This window comes from Helicoverpa armigera, chromosome 19 (genome assembly GCF_030705265.1).
Source record: "Helicoverpa armigera isolate CAAS_96S chromosome 19, ASM3070526v1, whole genome shotgun sequence".
In the NCBI taxonomy this organism is placed as follows: Eukaryota; Metazoa; Arthropoda; class Insecta; order Lepidoptera; family Noctuidae; genus Helicoverpa; species Helicoverpa armigera.
Window position 1 is genome coordinate 7,472,263 of NC_087138.1, and position 18,994 is coordinate 7,491,256.

Consider the following 18,994-nt stretch of genomic DNA (forward strand, 5'->3'; position numbering starts at 1 on the left):
TTCAATGGGAAACTGCTTTGGGGAAGTCGTGTGAAATTTTTTGACACGTACTTCACTTTTTGAACTGAATAAGAGTCTATTTTGTAAAGGTTAATGTACGTTTGAGGTAGTGCGACTATGCAGATGTTTCTGGCTGTTTCATCCGCACCTTAAGGGGCAGTTTTTCACCACGATTCGGAGTCCCAACGGTGTCATTACTTTTCATCAGTCCTTACAGCTATTTTACCGTTATCTAAGATTTATAATGTATAATTCGTTCGGCAAGTTTAGAACAAAATCGCTTTGAGAGTTTTAGAAACCTTCACAAAACAGTGTGCAGTTTAAAAGTTGGCGGTATTACACCTGCGAGCCTGAGATGGCACTTATATACCGGCGTCCCACTAATACTACCAAGTAGCAGTCGTTGTTACAATTAGACGTTAGAGGCCCGTCAGGCGTATTTGAGAAATCTCTGACACAAGGGCTTGTTACGCGTTAAAACCACTCGATATGAAAATCATTATCAAGATGTTAAAATGCTAAGATGAAAAAAACAAAGAATTGAATCCTTATAAACACTAGAAAGAATAAACAAATCGTGTCAGTAAATGCGGGATATTTAGGTCACGTTTTATTCTTTTAATTTAGTGAGGTTGAGCGAAATCAGAGTTTATTTAGTTGGGTTAACCCAACTAGCCTTGGCCTGTGTTTTGAGTCTAGCCAAAATGTAAATGATGTTTAGGCTAGCTAACATATAAACATGTGGTCGAATTAGCAACAATAACTGTATTGTATGGCGTTGTATGATCAAAAAGCTAGCTGTTTATTGAACGGCTATTTCAGCTAGTATTTCAGTGAGACATAATTTTGATTTTATTAGGGCTGTACTCTTCATTTTGACAGATATCGAGTATTATTGTTGTTTGAAATTAATCTTCACATAATACTATTTTAAAAGTTACGTTTTGAATTATCACAGCCGACTACAACTGCCGACCAGACTGCATGAAGTCGGCTGTAGCTGCACTACTACATATGAAACCGTTTTGGATTGAAGCGGCAGCAGCATGTGCAGTCGCTGTAAGATATCTGACATCTGATATCGATATCAAAACTTATTCATAACGTACTTCAACTGTGAATCAATCTCTTTGCTCGAAAACAACCACTATATGTACCGTCGAAGTCTTCTAATCAGTCCCTTGGTTCCCAGTACAAATACCCACAGTTACGTACAAAAGCCCTTTGACAGCCTACTAACCCTATTTCCCTATACACTCGATACTCGTATAAATCGATCAATCCGTCTCGTCTCGTCGTGTCGGCAAACTTCTATTGCCTTTCTAAGTGGAAAAACTTTCTGGAACTTTTACAAAGTTACGTGTAAATCCTTTGTTACTGAGTGAAAAAGTATAAAGTACAATCTGTTCGTAAGTTTGCAAAACTCGATAGCTTTTTTGTTATCATTAAAATTGATGTAGTAATAATTCTCTCCTGTTGTTACGTATATATACCTACATATAATATGTAGAAATGTGGTTTTCTATGTTTTTTTTGGTTGAAGGTTCAGTATTATTTTTCTTCATATCTAGCATATTAATGTTTTACCCGTGATATAAGAATGCATACTAGAAATGTAAAATTTAAGAGTTGAAATGTAAAAAACAAATAAGTGTATGCGAAAAATGACACCGCTATTTTTCCTACATTAAAAACCACTCTGTAAGTAAAACAGTCCCCTTTGGTATGAAAATGTATGAAACCATACTCGAAAGAATATCACGTTCGATATTGAAATTCAAAAAATGTGCCGGCACCGAATTGAGAAAGAGTGAAAAATATTTCATGTATTAAGAATGAGTTTAAAATTCAACGTTTGTGTCACATAATCCTACAAAGTATTATAAATGCAAATGTTTGTAAGGATTTATGTTTGTTACTCGTTAACGTAAAAACTACTGAACCGATTTAAATGAGATATGGTACGCAAAAATACATAATTTACATAAATAGAATGGAATCAATCATTTATGTATATTTACAAAAATTTTAAGGTTTATTGTTTTATGAAATGGTTTCATGCGCAACTCCAAGAATCAAGAAAGTTCACTCCAAGAAAGTTAGTAGATAATTCCGTGAGGTTCCTTAAGTTAAAACCTACTGGAGCTGCGGGATTATTCAAAAAAGTTAACACGGGCCTGGTACATAATGGGCTTCAGAAGGAATATAGTGAATTTTTATCAGTAAGAGTCTGACACTCCGTCCGCTAAACACAAGGCGAGAGGAAGTCATATACTGACTACCTACGCCCCAGAAAAGAGTTCTTTTTAAAATTAATAATATACAGTACTTACTGAAAGCATATTTAGGTAAAGGATTACATAAAAAGGTTAAACCGAGATGAGTACGCACTTCGGGGAATTATATTTCAATTCTAGACGCAAATCTTTCTATTGAATAATAAAATCATAGCGTAAACGTAGTTTATACATTTATTAAGTAAACCTGTTTGAGTGTACTCTGAAAACTACTAGTATATTTTAACTACTACCTTATGCTTTTTTATAAAAAAAATCTATTATTATAGCACAGGTTTAGAAACTAACGTTTGATAGATTGTCAATATGTCACAGACATCTAGAGGTAGTATGAAGAATATCAAAAATGTTTTGATGTTCCTCCATGAAAATCAAAAGATACAACTTATACCGATTTTGATGTTGAGGTAAACAACTCATATTTACTCACACATAAAAAAGTCACTTATCTGATGTTTTGAATTTTTGGCTTCACAAAATCACTCAATTGCCAATCTATCGACTATTCTATATCAATATAAACACACGTAAAAAATCAGCTAGTTTGAAATCACTGTAAATGTACCGTATTATTTGGAAATATGGATGTCGTTATAGAAATTGTTGTAATATATGAAGGGTGAAAACTTTCCTCATATTTACCGAGTTTCCACACATTGAAAGGTTTTCTCTGTTACGTGATTTATCTCACAAAGGTTGTTTGTTTGTTACTATGGTTACACAGAATGTTTTGTTTGGATTTAAAAAAGATTTACGGGAAGAATGTTTTGATACTCTTGTTGCGAGTTTTGGAACCTTGAAAATAGGCATTCCCTATTTCACCTGCCTAGCTGTTTCCCTAACTCCATCGGCTATTGCCAGATGTCTTTATCAGATTCAGCAATCAAATGAAGCTATCTATTTTAATAAAGCTGAAGATTTTTCTTGTTTAAAAGCGCTAGTCTCAGGAACAACTAGACCAATTTGAAAAATACTTTCGGTGTCAAACAGATTAATCGGGGAAAGCTCTAAGCTACTATTTAATAGGGTGCGCGGATTTCGTATTCAGGTTCCGTGAAGAACCGATAACACAAACAAGAAAATAACTAGAACTAAAATAAAAAAGGAAACGTCTTGTTTCTAGGTCAATATATCCACATGATAACTTCCTCTGGGCTTTGAACAAAAAGGTCCCTTTATTTGTTGTCAGCAAACTGGGTCTGTTCCCTTGTAATATCGGTAAATCAATAAGTTTGCTTGACCTTGACAAATCTACGATTAATCACAGGGTTTGATAGATAATAAACAATTGTTAAGAATAGTTTCATATGTTTCATTACAATATTGACGATTATTTTTATTTACGAACTAATTTTAATGTGCGCTGTGAATTATAACAATATTGATGTACCGATATTTTTTTCACGTACAAATGTGCGCGATGGATTAAAGTGAAATTTCGCAATAACAAAAACCTCACTAAAGTCGATTTAGCCAAACGTGAGTGAGTTGATTATGCTCAAAATACATATCCACAGGTCAAACTAAGAACCAATTTTTTTTGAAGTCGGTTAAAAATATGCCTACGAATGTATATTTAGAACTTCGGTCGGCAGAAAACTTATCATCACATTGCAGTTACCTTTAGAACATTCATCTTAAGTAACCGTGACGTGAACTCAAATAACATAATTTGAACTACAGTAAAAGTTTAACTTAACGCTGTGGTAACGCCACAAACGTCAAACTAACCTAGTACTTGAGTTAGAAACTAAAATTACGTGGGTTTTACAAGTTTGCTCCTTGATTGATGTAGTTACAAAGTGCATGGTTTGGTGTAGTAAGTTTGAACCATGTATCTGTATGAAGAAGCAATTGTTTAGCAAGAAGAGATTTTTAAAAATTTAATAATTTATTAAAATAATTTTTCAAATCGGTTCAGCAGTTTCGGAGCCTTGAGGGTACAAACAACCAAAACTTTTTTCCTCTTTGTTATATTACTTTATACTATCTATTATCACGGTTTCACGCGTGTCACTAGGAATCTGCTTCAAGTACCCGGATGAAACACACCCTATGTAGCCTGAGAATAGTATGGCTTTTTAACAGTAAAATAATTGTTGAAAACGGTTCTATGGTATTGGTACTAACACACAAGAAAGCACTTGCTTGGTACTCCCTCACTGTAACAATTCTCGAAATCTATGACACAATTCAAGCAAACGCTCCTTCTAAGAGATCACCCTTATTTCAATTCTACGTCATCTAGAAACGTAAACGTTTTGAAAAGCGCTGTAACACTAAGTAAATATCATTTCACAGTGAGGTAACAGCCCCGAGGCGTAAACGCAGTCTTAGATTTAATATTAATGGCTTTTTCAGCGCTTGAAGTACGTTGGTTTAAGTTAGTTGGTTCAGTAGACAAAATGTCGCCTTTGCCATGGAGAACAAAATTTCGCTTGTTACTAAGTGATTTTTAGGGTTCCGTACCCAAACGGTAAAACGGGACCCTATTGTTTTCGCTCCTCTGTCCGTCCGTCCGTCCGTCCGTCTGTCACCAGGCTGTATCTCATGAACCGTGGTAGTTAGAGAGCTGAAATTTCGAGCTCACAGATGATGTATTTTGTTGCCACTATAACAACAAATACTGAAAACTAGAATTGAATAAATATTTTGGGATGCTCCCATACCACAAACGTGATTTTTTTGTCCGTTTTATAAATAATGGTACGGAACCCTTCGTGCGCGAGGTCCGACTCACATTTGGCCGTTTTTTTTTTGCATCTGATATTTAATTTTGTAGCTTTATACAGTTACTTTGAAGTATCTAGATGTTAATACAATGAAAAGTTTATTTGTCATTTTGCTTTTTTGATATACAAGTTTTTTTTTGCTTTTGAGCTGAATTCTAAAACTACTAAAATGTCCTTGTATCGCACAATAACTGAGAAGTATTATGGACATACAAATATCAACCTTAAGAGCTTACCAATAACAAAAATAAATAAAAATACCTATACAAAAATTGTTGCCCTTCAATTTCACATTCTTTCGCCCACGTCACAAAAGAAATAGCTAATCTAAAAATAAATATATTAATCATATTTTTCACTACAATAAGAACAGTTTACCTGACGCACGTAGTAGTAACCTGACCTATATCCTTGGTTCTACGTAATATCTAAATTAAGAACTAAACTTTAATGCCTAGGTCAACATAGAAAGGTTTAGAACTTATTTACATAAGCGTAGTTGTTAGTAGAAATGTAGGTCTGTATGTTTGTTCACGGATTTTACTTCGTTATTGTAAGGGTTGACGTTTTTGGGCAATTTTTTGTGTTACTGAAGGTATTTTAAACGTGTGTTCAGGACTTTTTGCCAAGAGTTTATTATGTAGTCGACAACTCAGCTTAGTCAATCGTTTATGGAGTTAAATTATCAAAATACATGATTTTCTTCAACTACTGGAAGTTTTAAAATGATCAACAGTGGTTTTTCGTAATTTGGCTTTAGTGTCTAGGTATATTGAATAATTATCATAATGTCATATCTAATAGATTTTTCGTCATATAAGGTTGTTGGTTCAAGCCACATATTTCATCATCACTTCAGTAACGTCAAATCTCATTTTAGAAAATCTTTTTACCTAACTTTTAATTCAATTTTCCCATCATTCTGTTTCGTAAACACACGGTGAGACGTGTACCCCATTTCCCGCCAATACAATGACAGCTGTCGTAGTTTTATAAACACGTCGCGCCAACAACGCGGAACTAATTTGACAGAGAATATCTCCATTTATCTCCAGATATTATATTTTCGAGGAATCTTCGAAAATGTATGTAAGTCATATTTTAGCTGCTTTTTCGCGGTTATGCCCATGTCTGATACAAAAACAAGTGTAGCAGGGTCACAGGACCTCTATCTGTTATATTTACTAATTATTCCAACAGATTTTACCCTTAGGCAAAAGAAACAAACACACGTTTACATAAAATAAATGCTTCTTTTATATTAATTTTACCAACCCAAAAAACCAATTTACCTACCCTTAGCTATCTACAGCGTAATTCTGAAAAGCCAATTGTTGTCTTAATAATATTCAGTACACCTGATGCAAAAACTCTTTCAAATTGCACTCTATCAGCCAGATTCTTCATCAAAAGTTAAAGCCAAAGTAAAAGTAAAAGTAATGTCTAAAGTTAAAGTAACGGTCAAATTCAATTTTTCTATTAGTTTTGCTGTCACTTTAGCCTTGAAAAAACGAATTTGACCGTTACTTTTACTTTAGACATTACTTTAACTTTAACTTTTGATGAAGAAACTGGCCGTAAAAGAAGAATAATAATTAATAGATATTCTTCTTACCTTCTTAGCCGGGTCCTTATGCTCCTGAACATACTCTTGCTTCAAGGGTTCTGTCTGGAGATCAGGCAAGGAGTGGCTGATGCGAATAGCAGCTTGTCTTGACAGGGAGTCACAGTTGCTCTCCTCCGAGTCCCTCCGAGTCCTACACCAAAGGTATCTGTTAAGAAACTAGGGGTGAGTCAAGATGATAGTGGTAGATCAAGAAAGAATAGAATAGGGGGAGAAGAGACAAGGAAAAAGTATGACGGTAGACTTGATTTTTAGCATGTTATCGATTTTTTTTTCTATAAGTACTATCGATATTTCCAAACCAATACTGTAAAGCTAAGGACTTAAGTGGACAGATTTGGAAAATCCTATGCACTAGGTTTTGTCCGGGTGTGTAAAGCAGGCGGAAAACGGTCAAATCCGATGACGGAACGTAATGTTTCAATAACATCTTTCGAAAACTATCTAATCGTGTTAATTTGCTTAGAATTACAACTGAGGAAGTTGACTACATTAAAACAAGAAAAGTCGTATTTTCAAACAACACTAACTTTGAACAACATACTCGTTAACTGCATCTCGTTTTAAATTGTCAAAGACACTAAAACGGACTGCTATTTCCCGAAAATTCACATTGCAAAATTCAAGACGTTTCTCTCTTTACAAGTGTACAAAATGTCTGCTAAACGTGTATTCACGTTAACATCTTCCGACATTTCGAGTCTATTTTAAATATTTAAGTTGAAAGTCGGGTGAAGGAAGTGCTAAATGGATCGTGAGAAAATATAGAATTAAGTTTTGAGGGGCGAAGAATGTTTTGAGGAAGATATCAACTAAAGTAGTTAAGGATATTTCATGATACGTTGTTGATTAATGCTTATTACTGTACTTTAAAAGGTACTCTTTCTATGGATAGGAGCTAAGATAATTCTACTGGATCATCAAAGTTACTCCGGACCTTACTCCGAATTACTCAGAGCTGTTGAAGTATAATCGTATCTTTCACACACTAGCAGTCCCTCTCTTTAGTCATATCCATCGCTGGCAACCACACACCATGCCTCTCCAACATTATTTTGACCTTTTTCCATGCCAATAATTTCCATAACGTATTCTTCTTTCGTTGTTAACATTAACTCCGTTCTTATTTTTATATGAACTTGATATTCTATTGTACCAACCTGCCCATAATCCACCTCCAAGTGGCAGCGCACTGGTACCCCACAGCAGCAAGTAAGACTGCCGCCATTGCAGCGAGCAGGAGTGCTGCTGCGTAGTCCACTGAACTGCCGCGCACCGTCGCCTGACCTTCCAAGCTCTCGGCTGGCCACACTCCTGGAAGAGAAGGTGGAATTTAGGAAAAATAAATGAGATGGTTGGGGAGCTCGTTGGGGCCTATTGGGGAGCTCGGGGAAGCCTATGTTCTGCATCATCATCATCAGCCTATCGCAGTCCACTGCTGGACATAGGCCTCTCCAAGTGCACGCCACTGAGATCGATTTTCGGCTTCTATGTTCTGCAGCGGACGATAATTGGCTTATATGATGACATAGTCAGTGCGTGTCTGATACTCCCTTTTGTTACATAAACAAAGCTGTTATTAATTTTCAAAAAATAAGTATAGTCGAGACACGAACCTGCCACGGAAGAGAATATCAAGATTGTGAGTTTGTTTATATTTGTCATTCCACGATAAAAGGTACCTTATGACACGTTGGCACTTACGACGTTGTGTTTCTTTAGTCTGACCAAACTTGTACAATTTTTATTTCTAAAGGACTTAAGCGCCAAAGCCCATAAGGTACCTTTTCTCATGAAATGACACGTTATTATCATTTCTTCATGGTCCATTGGACACTTCCCTACTTATTCTGTTCATGTGATGTTTTCAATTTTGTGTAGGAATTCTATTCCATTAGAGAAGACTATAAATAAAATATTAGGATATTTACCTATCCTAAAATGTTCCATTACTTAGATATGTCTCGTATCTCACAAAATATATAAAATAACAAAAATGTCGTCATAAAAATGTTTTCTAGTATCTAAGTCTGATAGTATTGATGGAAATAACCCTACAATTTCAGAAAAACAAGAAATAGGAACTTTTTTTGGCAAATCACTAAAGTTGGAGACCACCATATAATCTAGACGAATAAAATTATATAACATGGATTGCGGAGATTTAGACAAACATTGTGAAGCAGTTAATTAGATGATCAGCATTATATGTAAATCTGTCTGCCTATTTGGCTAGCTTAACGATCATCTAGCTAAGACTGGATGTAAAACCCTTCCAGGATTCTAAATACCTTTACAGATACTTTAATACGACAGCCAACTCATTTTAGCTTACAAGTTATTTATTGAACACATAGTCAATTTTTCAAACAGTACAAATAGGCATCATTAAACTTAGATAAATATAACAATAACCTTGTGAGGTACAAAGAAATCAAAGCTTTTCTAAATATTAAATGATATATTCGACGAAACACACAACCTTTACCAATGCCTTGTAGCTTGACCTATGAAACTGACAGCAAGTTCAAAGTTTTCTTAGAATTCAATGCACTGAAAACCCTGAACTTCTATACAATTTAATAATTTAGCTTACCCGTACACTGTAGACTTTTAGTCGACCGATTGTTTGTTTGGGCTCATAAATCTGTAGGAAGATAAGTGATAGTAAACAAATTACAAAAATCAGGTGTCAAGCTGCTATCAGAAAGACTGAAAAGTTTGATTGGAATCAACATTTTCTTTAAAAAAAAAGTTTTATTTTTTATTTACCTCAGGCGTCTAACAGGATTATCCATCAGGCATTTAATGCTCAATCCTTCTCCATGCGAGAGGAAGCCTGTGCCCAGCAGTATACGATAAAAGGCTGTAAAGTGTAAGGCCCATAGAAAATACTTTACATAAATATTATAAAATTAAATCATATACTAATACATATTTTACTAATACGTATTAACCATCGGGTCAACTGTCTGCCGACTGTTAAGTTTCCAGTGTAAGCTAAGTTCAAAGTTTTCTCAGAATTGACTGCACTGAAAGCCTGAACGTCTATACAGTTTAAATAATTTACAATAACATTGGATACAGTGTCGAATATTGATTACAGTTCCACTTCAAGGTCGCGTCCATTGTTTATTTACAGTTAACGAGAATCGGTTGCGTTGTGGCGTATATTTCCCATGAAATTGTTATTGATTATAGCTGTTATAGTTGTAAGCGATGATTTAAGCTCTTCATTTGTTTTTTTGTTATTCAGATATCATATTGCATTCGTTTAACTTGAAAAATGAACAACTATGTTGTGTATATTTGTTGACTGAAGCCTGTAGACTAGACTAAATTGTCTTTGTATACATAGATAGCCGGATAGTAAGCCATCGTCCGACTTCTGATAGTTGTAATGTGTACACTACCATATATAATGTACGTATGATACTTATGTATCGCATATATATAAATTTCAGGTTTAAATTGCCTAAATCTAGGACAAACTCTTCTCTCTCTCACTCTATTTCTCTTTCTAAGTAATATTAAGTAGTCATCAATCTTCAAAATAATAAGCTACATTAGCACACCATGTTAAATATTAACATGGTTTTGAGTACTAAAATGTCTCGGCGTAAGAGAAAATCCTAAATTTTCAGGCAGTTTTGATTGATGAGGAATTTAGTCATCAAGTCTTCAGTAGAATTTAGTCATCAAGGCTTAAAACCTAAAGGTTTTAAGCTTAATTTAAATTTTCTAAGTAATGCGTAACATAATTAGTAATACACTTATTGCGCAGTAATATCTAAGACAATCTATACCTATTTACTTTGTATTTATAAAATACTTCTATGAACATAATAAGGAGGCACTAAAATGCAATCAATTAAATATTTAAAGATGAAAAGAATAACCTTTACACTTTACAGTAACAAAAAAGTCAGTTGTAACATCCAGACATTTACACAAAAAAAAAATCAATTTTTGTCGCTTTTAATGAATTTTTGTAAAATGTGTGTAAAATACTGTTACAGTCTTGTTCACGACTTCAAAACAATACTACTACTTGACCAAATATCCTTGAAAACATACACAGCAATATTCAACAATATGTCCAATCTACACAAAGGTATTCACCGTCGAGATTACGATCATTGTGTTGCTATATACCGAATTCCGTGGTTAATATCCACAGGCTATGGAATGACAAAACTATTAACGTACACGTGTAAGGAGTCCGTCTATAATATTATATTAGCTATCTAGTGAGAAGTAGTAATTGATTTTGTGGAACTAATATTCTTATTTTTCAAGTTATAGTTCCATAAAGTAAACAATGCCAGAATAAAAACATCTAACATAATCTCTTTGTGTGCGTTGAAAAGCTCTTATCAATACACCTAAAACATCGTTTTTTTTTTATAACTACAAGCTTAATGAATCAAGTGTATTTTTTGCACAGACAAACCGTGTTGTAATATGTCATATATCTAGGACAAAATTCGAAATTCTACTTAAATAAAAAAAAAAGCCTTTAAAATCTGAATAAAACGTAACCAGTTTCCATCTTCAACATACCAGTTGTAAGCATCATTACCTCCAACGAATACAACTATATTACTGTGTGGTACATTTTTATGTCAATACCCTGTATACGCCATCTTATTACAATATTACACAAGATATGTAGAACAGCGTATATTGCTTGACTCTATGAGGTCATACTACCTATATACTCGCACTTTGTTTGTGTGGACTACAGAACATTATTGATGTAAATAAACATGTATTCGTTTTCGAGTAATTATAAGTGCATATATAGGCATCGTATTAATCGTTCAGCGTTGTCATATCTCGATAAATATGCTATGTACACTGATATAATTTTTGAAATCGGTTCTTTCGCTGTATTTTCTCTTTTATATCAGTACAGATATAACCAGTCTAGCTTTACAAAAATTGATTATTAGTAAACTCAAAGGTGTTTAACCTTTTCGATATATTAGAAATGACCCCGAACTATACCAATATGAACTCTAAAACCGCGTCTTCATAAAACGCTGTTTTTGATAGCTCAACAGATGCTGTCAATTACAAAGACATTAATATCGCTTCTAGACTGTAAACTTTTAGTCGGCCGACATTTTGTTTGGTGCTCATAAATCAGTATGAAGATGAATGGTGGTACGTACCTACATTACAAACATCAGATATTTAATTGAGTGTATAGGACCGTTGGAAAACTTTGATAGGAATAATTGTTTTTAATTTTCCAACCATCGGGCCAACTGTCGGCCGACTATTTAGTCTGCAGTATGCGGGTACTATAATATCGCTCTTAACAAAACCACAATATTTTGCAGTACAAAGGGCTATAAAAACGTAATTACAATTTTATGCACTCTATGATACCAAACAAAAGCTAACTTTTAAAATATTTAAATAATCCTTCACAATATAAAGTTAAGTAAAGCAAGCTTATTTAGGTATTTATAATTTTGAAAAAAATAAGTGTTGAGGTATTTATTCACTTAACCACAGACCAGCTTAAATAAGTTATTCATTGCAACCGCAATTAAGGCTACAATTTTGAAAATATTTTTTAAGAGTGCGTTGCTTACACAAAGTTTACTTAGTTTACTTCGTAGTGTTATTAACGCAAAATATAGCTGTGCGTTCAAAATAAAGGCCGAAAAAAATGCTATGCATATTCCCATGAACCTTAGTATAACCTACGTGTGAGAACTTTAATAATTAATATCACCATCTATACTAATATTATAAAGAGGAAAACTTTGTTTGTTTTTTTGGTTGTAATAAATAGGCTCAAAAACTACTGTACCGTTTTTTAAATTCTTTCACCATGCGAAAGCTACATTATCCACGAGTAACATAGGCTATAATTTAATTCCGGTACGGGCAGTAGTTACCACGGGGCGCGGGTAAAACCGCGGGAAAACGGCTAGTGTTATATAAAAGGATTAAAACTGAAGTTAATCCTGAATCCCATTAAACTTTTTAGTCGGTAATGTACGCACTACTATTCATCTCCATACTCTAAAAGCCGACGATCTGCAAAGGAAACGTGCAGGAACACAATACAATCAATCAATCGCAAAATTCCAAAACAACAATACCAATTTGTTTGCTAACCACAATAACTTTGCCTTCAAAGCTACAAACTATTCTAATTGTACTGTTAGCCGGAACACCAATGATCTGAAGTCCAAACTATGTAGTTTGTTACGTTTAACTAGCGGTCAATATAAACGAGTACGAACTACGACTCGTAGTCTGCGAGTGTTTGATAGTATGAGTTGCGGACGGTGCGAGTTAGGGCGAGGCTACACAATACGGTTGCGAGTCTAAACTATGTAGTTTGTTACGTTTAACTAGCGGTCAATATAAATGGGTAGAAACTATGAGTGGTTGATAGTATGAGTTGCGGATGCAGATGCTATAAGTTAGGTTGGAGTTATTCTGGAGTGCAATTATTTCGGGTCACTTCAGTTTTTGAAAATAATTACTTTGTTTCTTCACTGTCTTGCTACATTAAATAAGTATGGTATACAAATCTATAGTATCTCTATTGTCGCTTTCGAAAAATATAATAAGTGTCTTATTTATATTAAAATAATGTATGTAGCCTGTATTTCATCCATTTAAATTGTACATATTTATCTTAAACTAAGGAGCTAAGTTACTTAATATTCTTTATTTTATTTATATTAATCATGTACAAATATTATTCCAGAATTTGCATAATCAACAAGTGAATTTGAGATAATATATCATTTATAAATATTTAAACACGAGATATTACTAGAAGATTAACTTTAAATTATATGTTTTGCATAAGTAGCTCTTGAGACGAGGTATAATATTTAATCTTCTCTCAATAATATCAAATGATCGCGATCGCTATAAAATATGCTAAAGATAAAGATAATAATTTCTTTAATCCGTCAGTTTACGAATAAAGTAATGTAGTTCAAACGATATGTACAATATATTTCTACTATTATGAGTATGATATATTACTTTCCTTTTCAAGTGAAGATATTCATATTCAGAAAGTGCTACAGCTATCAGTGTTCTATTTTTTTTCCTACAAAAAATCAGCTACCGATTTATCGGACGTGGGTTGCGAATGTACCTACTCGTAATTTATAAACTGCCTACACTTTCCATTAGTGTTAAGTCATTAGTGGGCGATGCTTAATAGTTTGCCATTTGTTTAAGTATATGAAAAAGAGATTGAGCTTGTGATAACCAGATGAAAGTAAGCTGAAAAAAAGTTGTAATTCAAAGATTTTGCCAAGGTCAAGGAGTGAAAGGACATTGTAATCGGTAAAAACGTTTGAAAAGACACATTACTAAAAAAATTACAAGTATCTGACAGGACTATCCTTGGATTTTAACACAGGCAAACTTAACACTGTCATTACTGAAAAAAAACTTGGAAAATAGCCTAACTTAAAAAAAAAAATACTATTCTGTTGATTTACCGTAGGAGTACTTTCAATATAGACCCAAACCATAATATAATCATCGGCAGGGATATTGAGCCCTGACCTTCACCTGCGCAGAAACGATTTATTGGTTTATTGCCGTGTACAGTGCGCAAAGCGATCCCCACTTTTCCGCCGAGAGCTCAATATCCGTGCCGATAACTATACTAAAGTTGAAAGTTGGCTAAATAAAAGTAAGTTTTGTGCACGTTAAAACTCCCTCGTTAAAAAGCTACAATGTACCCGTTTTTATTTAGCCACGTTATGGGAAAAACGTTACAGTTAATAGCACCGTTTAGTAGTATAGTTGATAGCATTTTCAGTAGTAACCATTATTATGTAAGCGTTTTAACTTAAGACTTTTAGTGGGTGATTCGGTTCTGTTGTTTATCTGTTTGGTCTTTTCTCGGCTTATGTGGGGAACTAGTTTAAGAGGTGCAACTAAGTAGCAGTTTTGTGTGAGTGTTTTTTGACCTACACATTCTTTAAATCTAAATTAACAAATATTTTGAGATTGAAAAACACAAGTGTTCAGAAAACCTTTTTGACAAATTTTCTGATTTGTGACTGAACATATCGGCCTATATGTTGGCAAATAAACTATAGACTTGGAACTATGTATCTTATTCAGATTCCTAGTGATTTTACGAAATAATAATATTTAGGTTTGGATTTAATTTCAACCTTCTTCCGATTTTTAGTTTGTTCCGTAAACCTAATTTCAAAAATATTATTATATATATCTCAACTCTTAAGTTGCACCCAAACCCACCACAGTTACACAAGTTACATCCTTTCGAATGATTTAACAAAACTTATTACAGAATTTAGGCAATCATCAAATAATTGGAGTAACATCTGCCAATACAAACGCAAGAACTTTGCAGAACCATTCGTGTTCAACGTAATTTCAGAGATACAATTTGCATTTTAATTATTTATGAAGTAACTGTTCCCTGCGGTTTCACCCGTGAAACGAGACAACTTCTCGCTACCAGATAAAAAGTGGCAAGTTCCGTGTCAAAAGCTATAACTTTTGGTTTTACGGGTCTCGGATAGCAGGACGGTATTTATCTGGCATATAGCATAACTATCACATAACTAACTGACATTTTATCGGTAACCAGTGAAACAGGGCCTATGTCTTTTCTTGGGATCTAGAGTCTAGACTTGTGTAGCAAATATCGTTTTGATATGAAAGTACGACAGACAGAGTTACTTACGCATTTATAATATTAGTATGGATTGATGAATTAGCAACTTTAATTAAGCCTTGTCTTTGTACTAAAGAATGTATTTCTTTATTACACTACCATAGCATGATTTATTTGTTGATATAAGATAGGTACCCATAATTTAGAAAAGACTCACGTCAAAACCTTGGAAACCTTAAATAAATAATGTTGTCTCTATATATTTTCATGATGTGTACCTACTTTATTTTGGGTCTAGTGAACAAAAAATATAAAACGAGACCTTGTCTTACATCTACATCATATATTATGTATTTTATTTAATTTTCTAATAATTCTACCTACAGCAGCCCTTTTTTGTCTACCTAAAGTTTCTGTTTAGACTGTATTAATATCAAAATCCTTGACATTTATATTTTTGGGGAATTATGTTACTTACTCTATTAATAGCTTACCCTTTCCAAAAATTAAACATAACTTTGTGCTAAGTAAATACATTTTTATTTCGGTCTAAAAACTTCTAATATTACGTCAATTTACACAAGCCTAAAATAAAGTTTGAAAATCAATTAGTCAATATAGAGGTTGACTATTTGGCTAGCCACATTGACCTCTAAATGAAATGTGGTTGCAACCCACCAATTAGTGATTTTATTCAGTATTTGTGTTTCAACCCTAAATTATAATTATTGAACTATTGGAGATGTTACATAAACGATTTAGTTTATACTAGTGACAAGTCGCGGCTTTACGTGGGTAAATTTACATATCTAAATCGTTCTGGGAAAGGAATTAATGAGTTTCTTGCGAACATACAGATGTGCGGAAGACTTTGTTTTGCGTATAATATGTTTTAATTTAGTGCCTCTTTAATTTAGTTATTTTTTCAGCATCATCATTTTTTTTTACTGCCTGTACAATATTTGATCAAAATCGATCCGAAGCAAAAACTTAAAGTGCTAATTTTATTTAATACCAAAGTAGTAACGTCACATTTACCCGCTTACACATGTTTGCATGAAATACTTCTCTCTACCATTCAGTAATAAAATATTTGTAGTATTTCTACAAAATAAAATCAGATAAAAAAAAACAAGATAATTAATAGAATATTGTAGTCCATATCAATAAATTCCCCATTACCAAACCAATTCATAATTAATCACTCTTAACATTTACTTACAACTATCCCAAAGGAAATTTAGTGCAAATGAAGCCCAATGAACACTTGCCCGCGTAAAACTTAATACAGTTCAATTCAAGAAACACTCTGGCTCCCATTAATCGTACTTTCACCCCGAATAAAGGGATGATTTTCTCGCAAAACTTGTATATTTAGATTACCCGCACACTGGCGACTTTTTAGTAGGCCGATAGTTTGGTCGGCCGCTTGATAAGTATGGCAATGAATGGGAGTACGCACATAATAGCGATCAGATATTTGATTTCTGGTCTCAGACCGCCTTAACTTTGATTGAATTCAAGATTTTCTTAAAGTAAAGAAAATCGTAATATCGGGTCAACTGTCGGATTTTCTAGAAATTATAAACTACTTTTCTAGAAAATCTTGACACCTGATATTTGTAATAAACGTACTGCCATTCATTCATCTTCATACTGATTTATGAGCCCAAACAAACTATCGGCCGACTAAAAGTTTGTAGTCTGCGAGGGTTCTTAAGGGATGATTTTCCCGCAAGCCTTGTATTTTCAACCGAGTTAGAACCATGTTGAATATTCATAGGTTATGTTACTATGAGTACAGAAAGGGGTTATTTTCTTTGAACCCTAATGTTTTAATTTATCATATAAATTCGTGTTTACACTTGAAAACAAATGAAGTGGGTCAGTTAGAATGACTTGATAATAGTTTGGAAATAATAACACTTTTAGTAAAAACAGTAGATACCTAATTCGGTACGTTTTTTTTTTGCTTTGAAACGTAATTCAATTATTATTAGAAGTAGTTTTATTTTTATTTTTTTACATAGAATATACTAATATTGTACTTATGTATAAAACTAATATTCTGAATAGATTCAGGCTCTCTTAATAAGAGGTGAAATATAAATCCCAAAAGCACTTAGTTACCAAATAAATTATAGCGGGTATATTCTATACAATAGTCTATCTAATTGTTCCTTTGTTTGAGACTTATCGACAAAACGTTTATGAAATAAACAAAAGACTGTCTAGAACTTCATAGAACTGTTATATAATTACGTCAAGAAATCTGTACTTATTTGATGTCATCTGTCTAGCCTTTTGCCCAACTAAGTTAGGGTTGGCTTCCAGTCTAACCGGATACAGCTGATTACCAGTGTTTTACAAGGAGCGACTGCCAATCTGGTCTTGGCAACCCAGTTACCCGGGAGACCCAATACCCCTTGTTAAGACTGATTATCAGACCCACTGGCTTCTGACTACCCGTAACGACCGCCAAAAATGTTCAAATGACTTATGTTATGTTATACATCATTTTCAAAAATACTTTTTGTTTAGAATTAAATTGTGTATCGTATATTGTAACTTTGTGTGTACTTTATTACAAGAAAGTGATTTTGGTTGAATAATGGTTGCTCGTAAAACTTGGTGTCATAAACTTTGTTATATTTACGACTTGCGAGTACTGTTGCGGGGACAAACTTGGGTTATATACAATATGGATATACAAGGACATTTGTATACTGTCCTTGGTAATATTTGTAAGAAAGTATGTCTGTATCTATGAGCCTGTCTATCTGATCTTCGCAACACCATACTCCTTGGCAGGATTGTATGACTCTCTAGCTTCCATACACCATAAAAGGATATCATACAATTAATAACACCATTCGTTAAAGTAAACTTTTCAAGATTTTCGATTTTTTTTTATGAAAGTTTTTTAAAATCGTAAAATGCACAGAAAACAAAACTACCCCAAAACCTAGGTAATGTTTTCATGACACTAAATTGATATAATACGATATGTATTGTATTCATGTTTATGTAAAGAAAAGTAAATATTTTTTGTTTCTTACAAACTACGAAAAGCAATATCTCTGTACATAAAACACAGTGAAACATTATCCTTATCTTACACACACAGAGACATTTACGACATCAAAGATCTAGCCTTGAAAACGTACCACAAATTACGCCCTTTTTAAAATCAGTACAAAATAAAGCCGACCCTGTCAAGTCGTAAACAAACTTCTCATTTGTTAAACCACGCCTTTGTGAAAAAAGGTTCGCCAATTATGAAACAATTTGTAAATGTAAAGTTAAGGTAACATTATGTTCTTTTCCAGATTGAGTCGTTTTTGTGAGCAATTGTTTTAAACGTCTGTGAGTCCTAATAATATTATAAACGAGAAAGTTTGCTATTACGTATAATAATTGTTTGCGACTCTTTCACACATAGCGACTACTATATAGATTCTGGTGTAACTTAGCAGTAAAATAGCTTATGATGATGTCCTCCTAATCAATTATCGGCCACGGCGGCTGTTCTCATATAAGAAGGAAAGCCAATTGTGCAGGACATATTATAGTGCACGAGCATTTAGGCAAACACAGATGCACTCACTATTCCTTCACCCTCATAGCCCGATGGGACGGCAATCCGACACGACTAATATAATCCTTTATCCTAAATAGACGTGGTAACTGC

At 33.6% G+C, this 18,994-nt stretch overlaps 1 protein-coding gene across 3 annotated transcripts in view; it reads right to left on the reverse strand.

Moving 5' to 3' along the window:
* The window catches only part of LOC110373280 (synaptotagmin-6), a 110,314-nt gene that overhangs the window by 53,244 nt on the left and 38,076 nt on the right, over positions 1 to 18,994 (reverse strand). For 2 of the 3 annotated variants that reach the window (XM_049841271.2, XM_049841268.2), the window contains exons 2-3: positions 7,814 to 7,967; positions 6,645 to 6,801 (exon numbers count right to left, since the gene is read on the reverse strand). In XM_049841271.2, the coding sequence (XP_049697228.1) occupies positions 6,645 to 6,801; positions 7,814 to 7,881 (225 nt within the window). In that variant the 5' untranslated portion in view covers positions 7,882 to 7,967. The remainder of the gene's footprint in view (positions 1 to 6,644; positions 6,802 to 7,813; positions 7,968 to 18,994) is intronic. The other variant, XM_049841270.2, reaches the window with a different exon arrangement.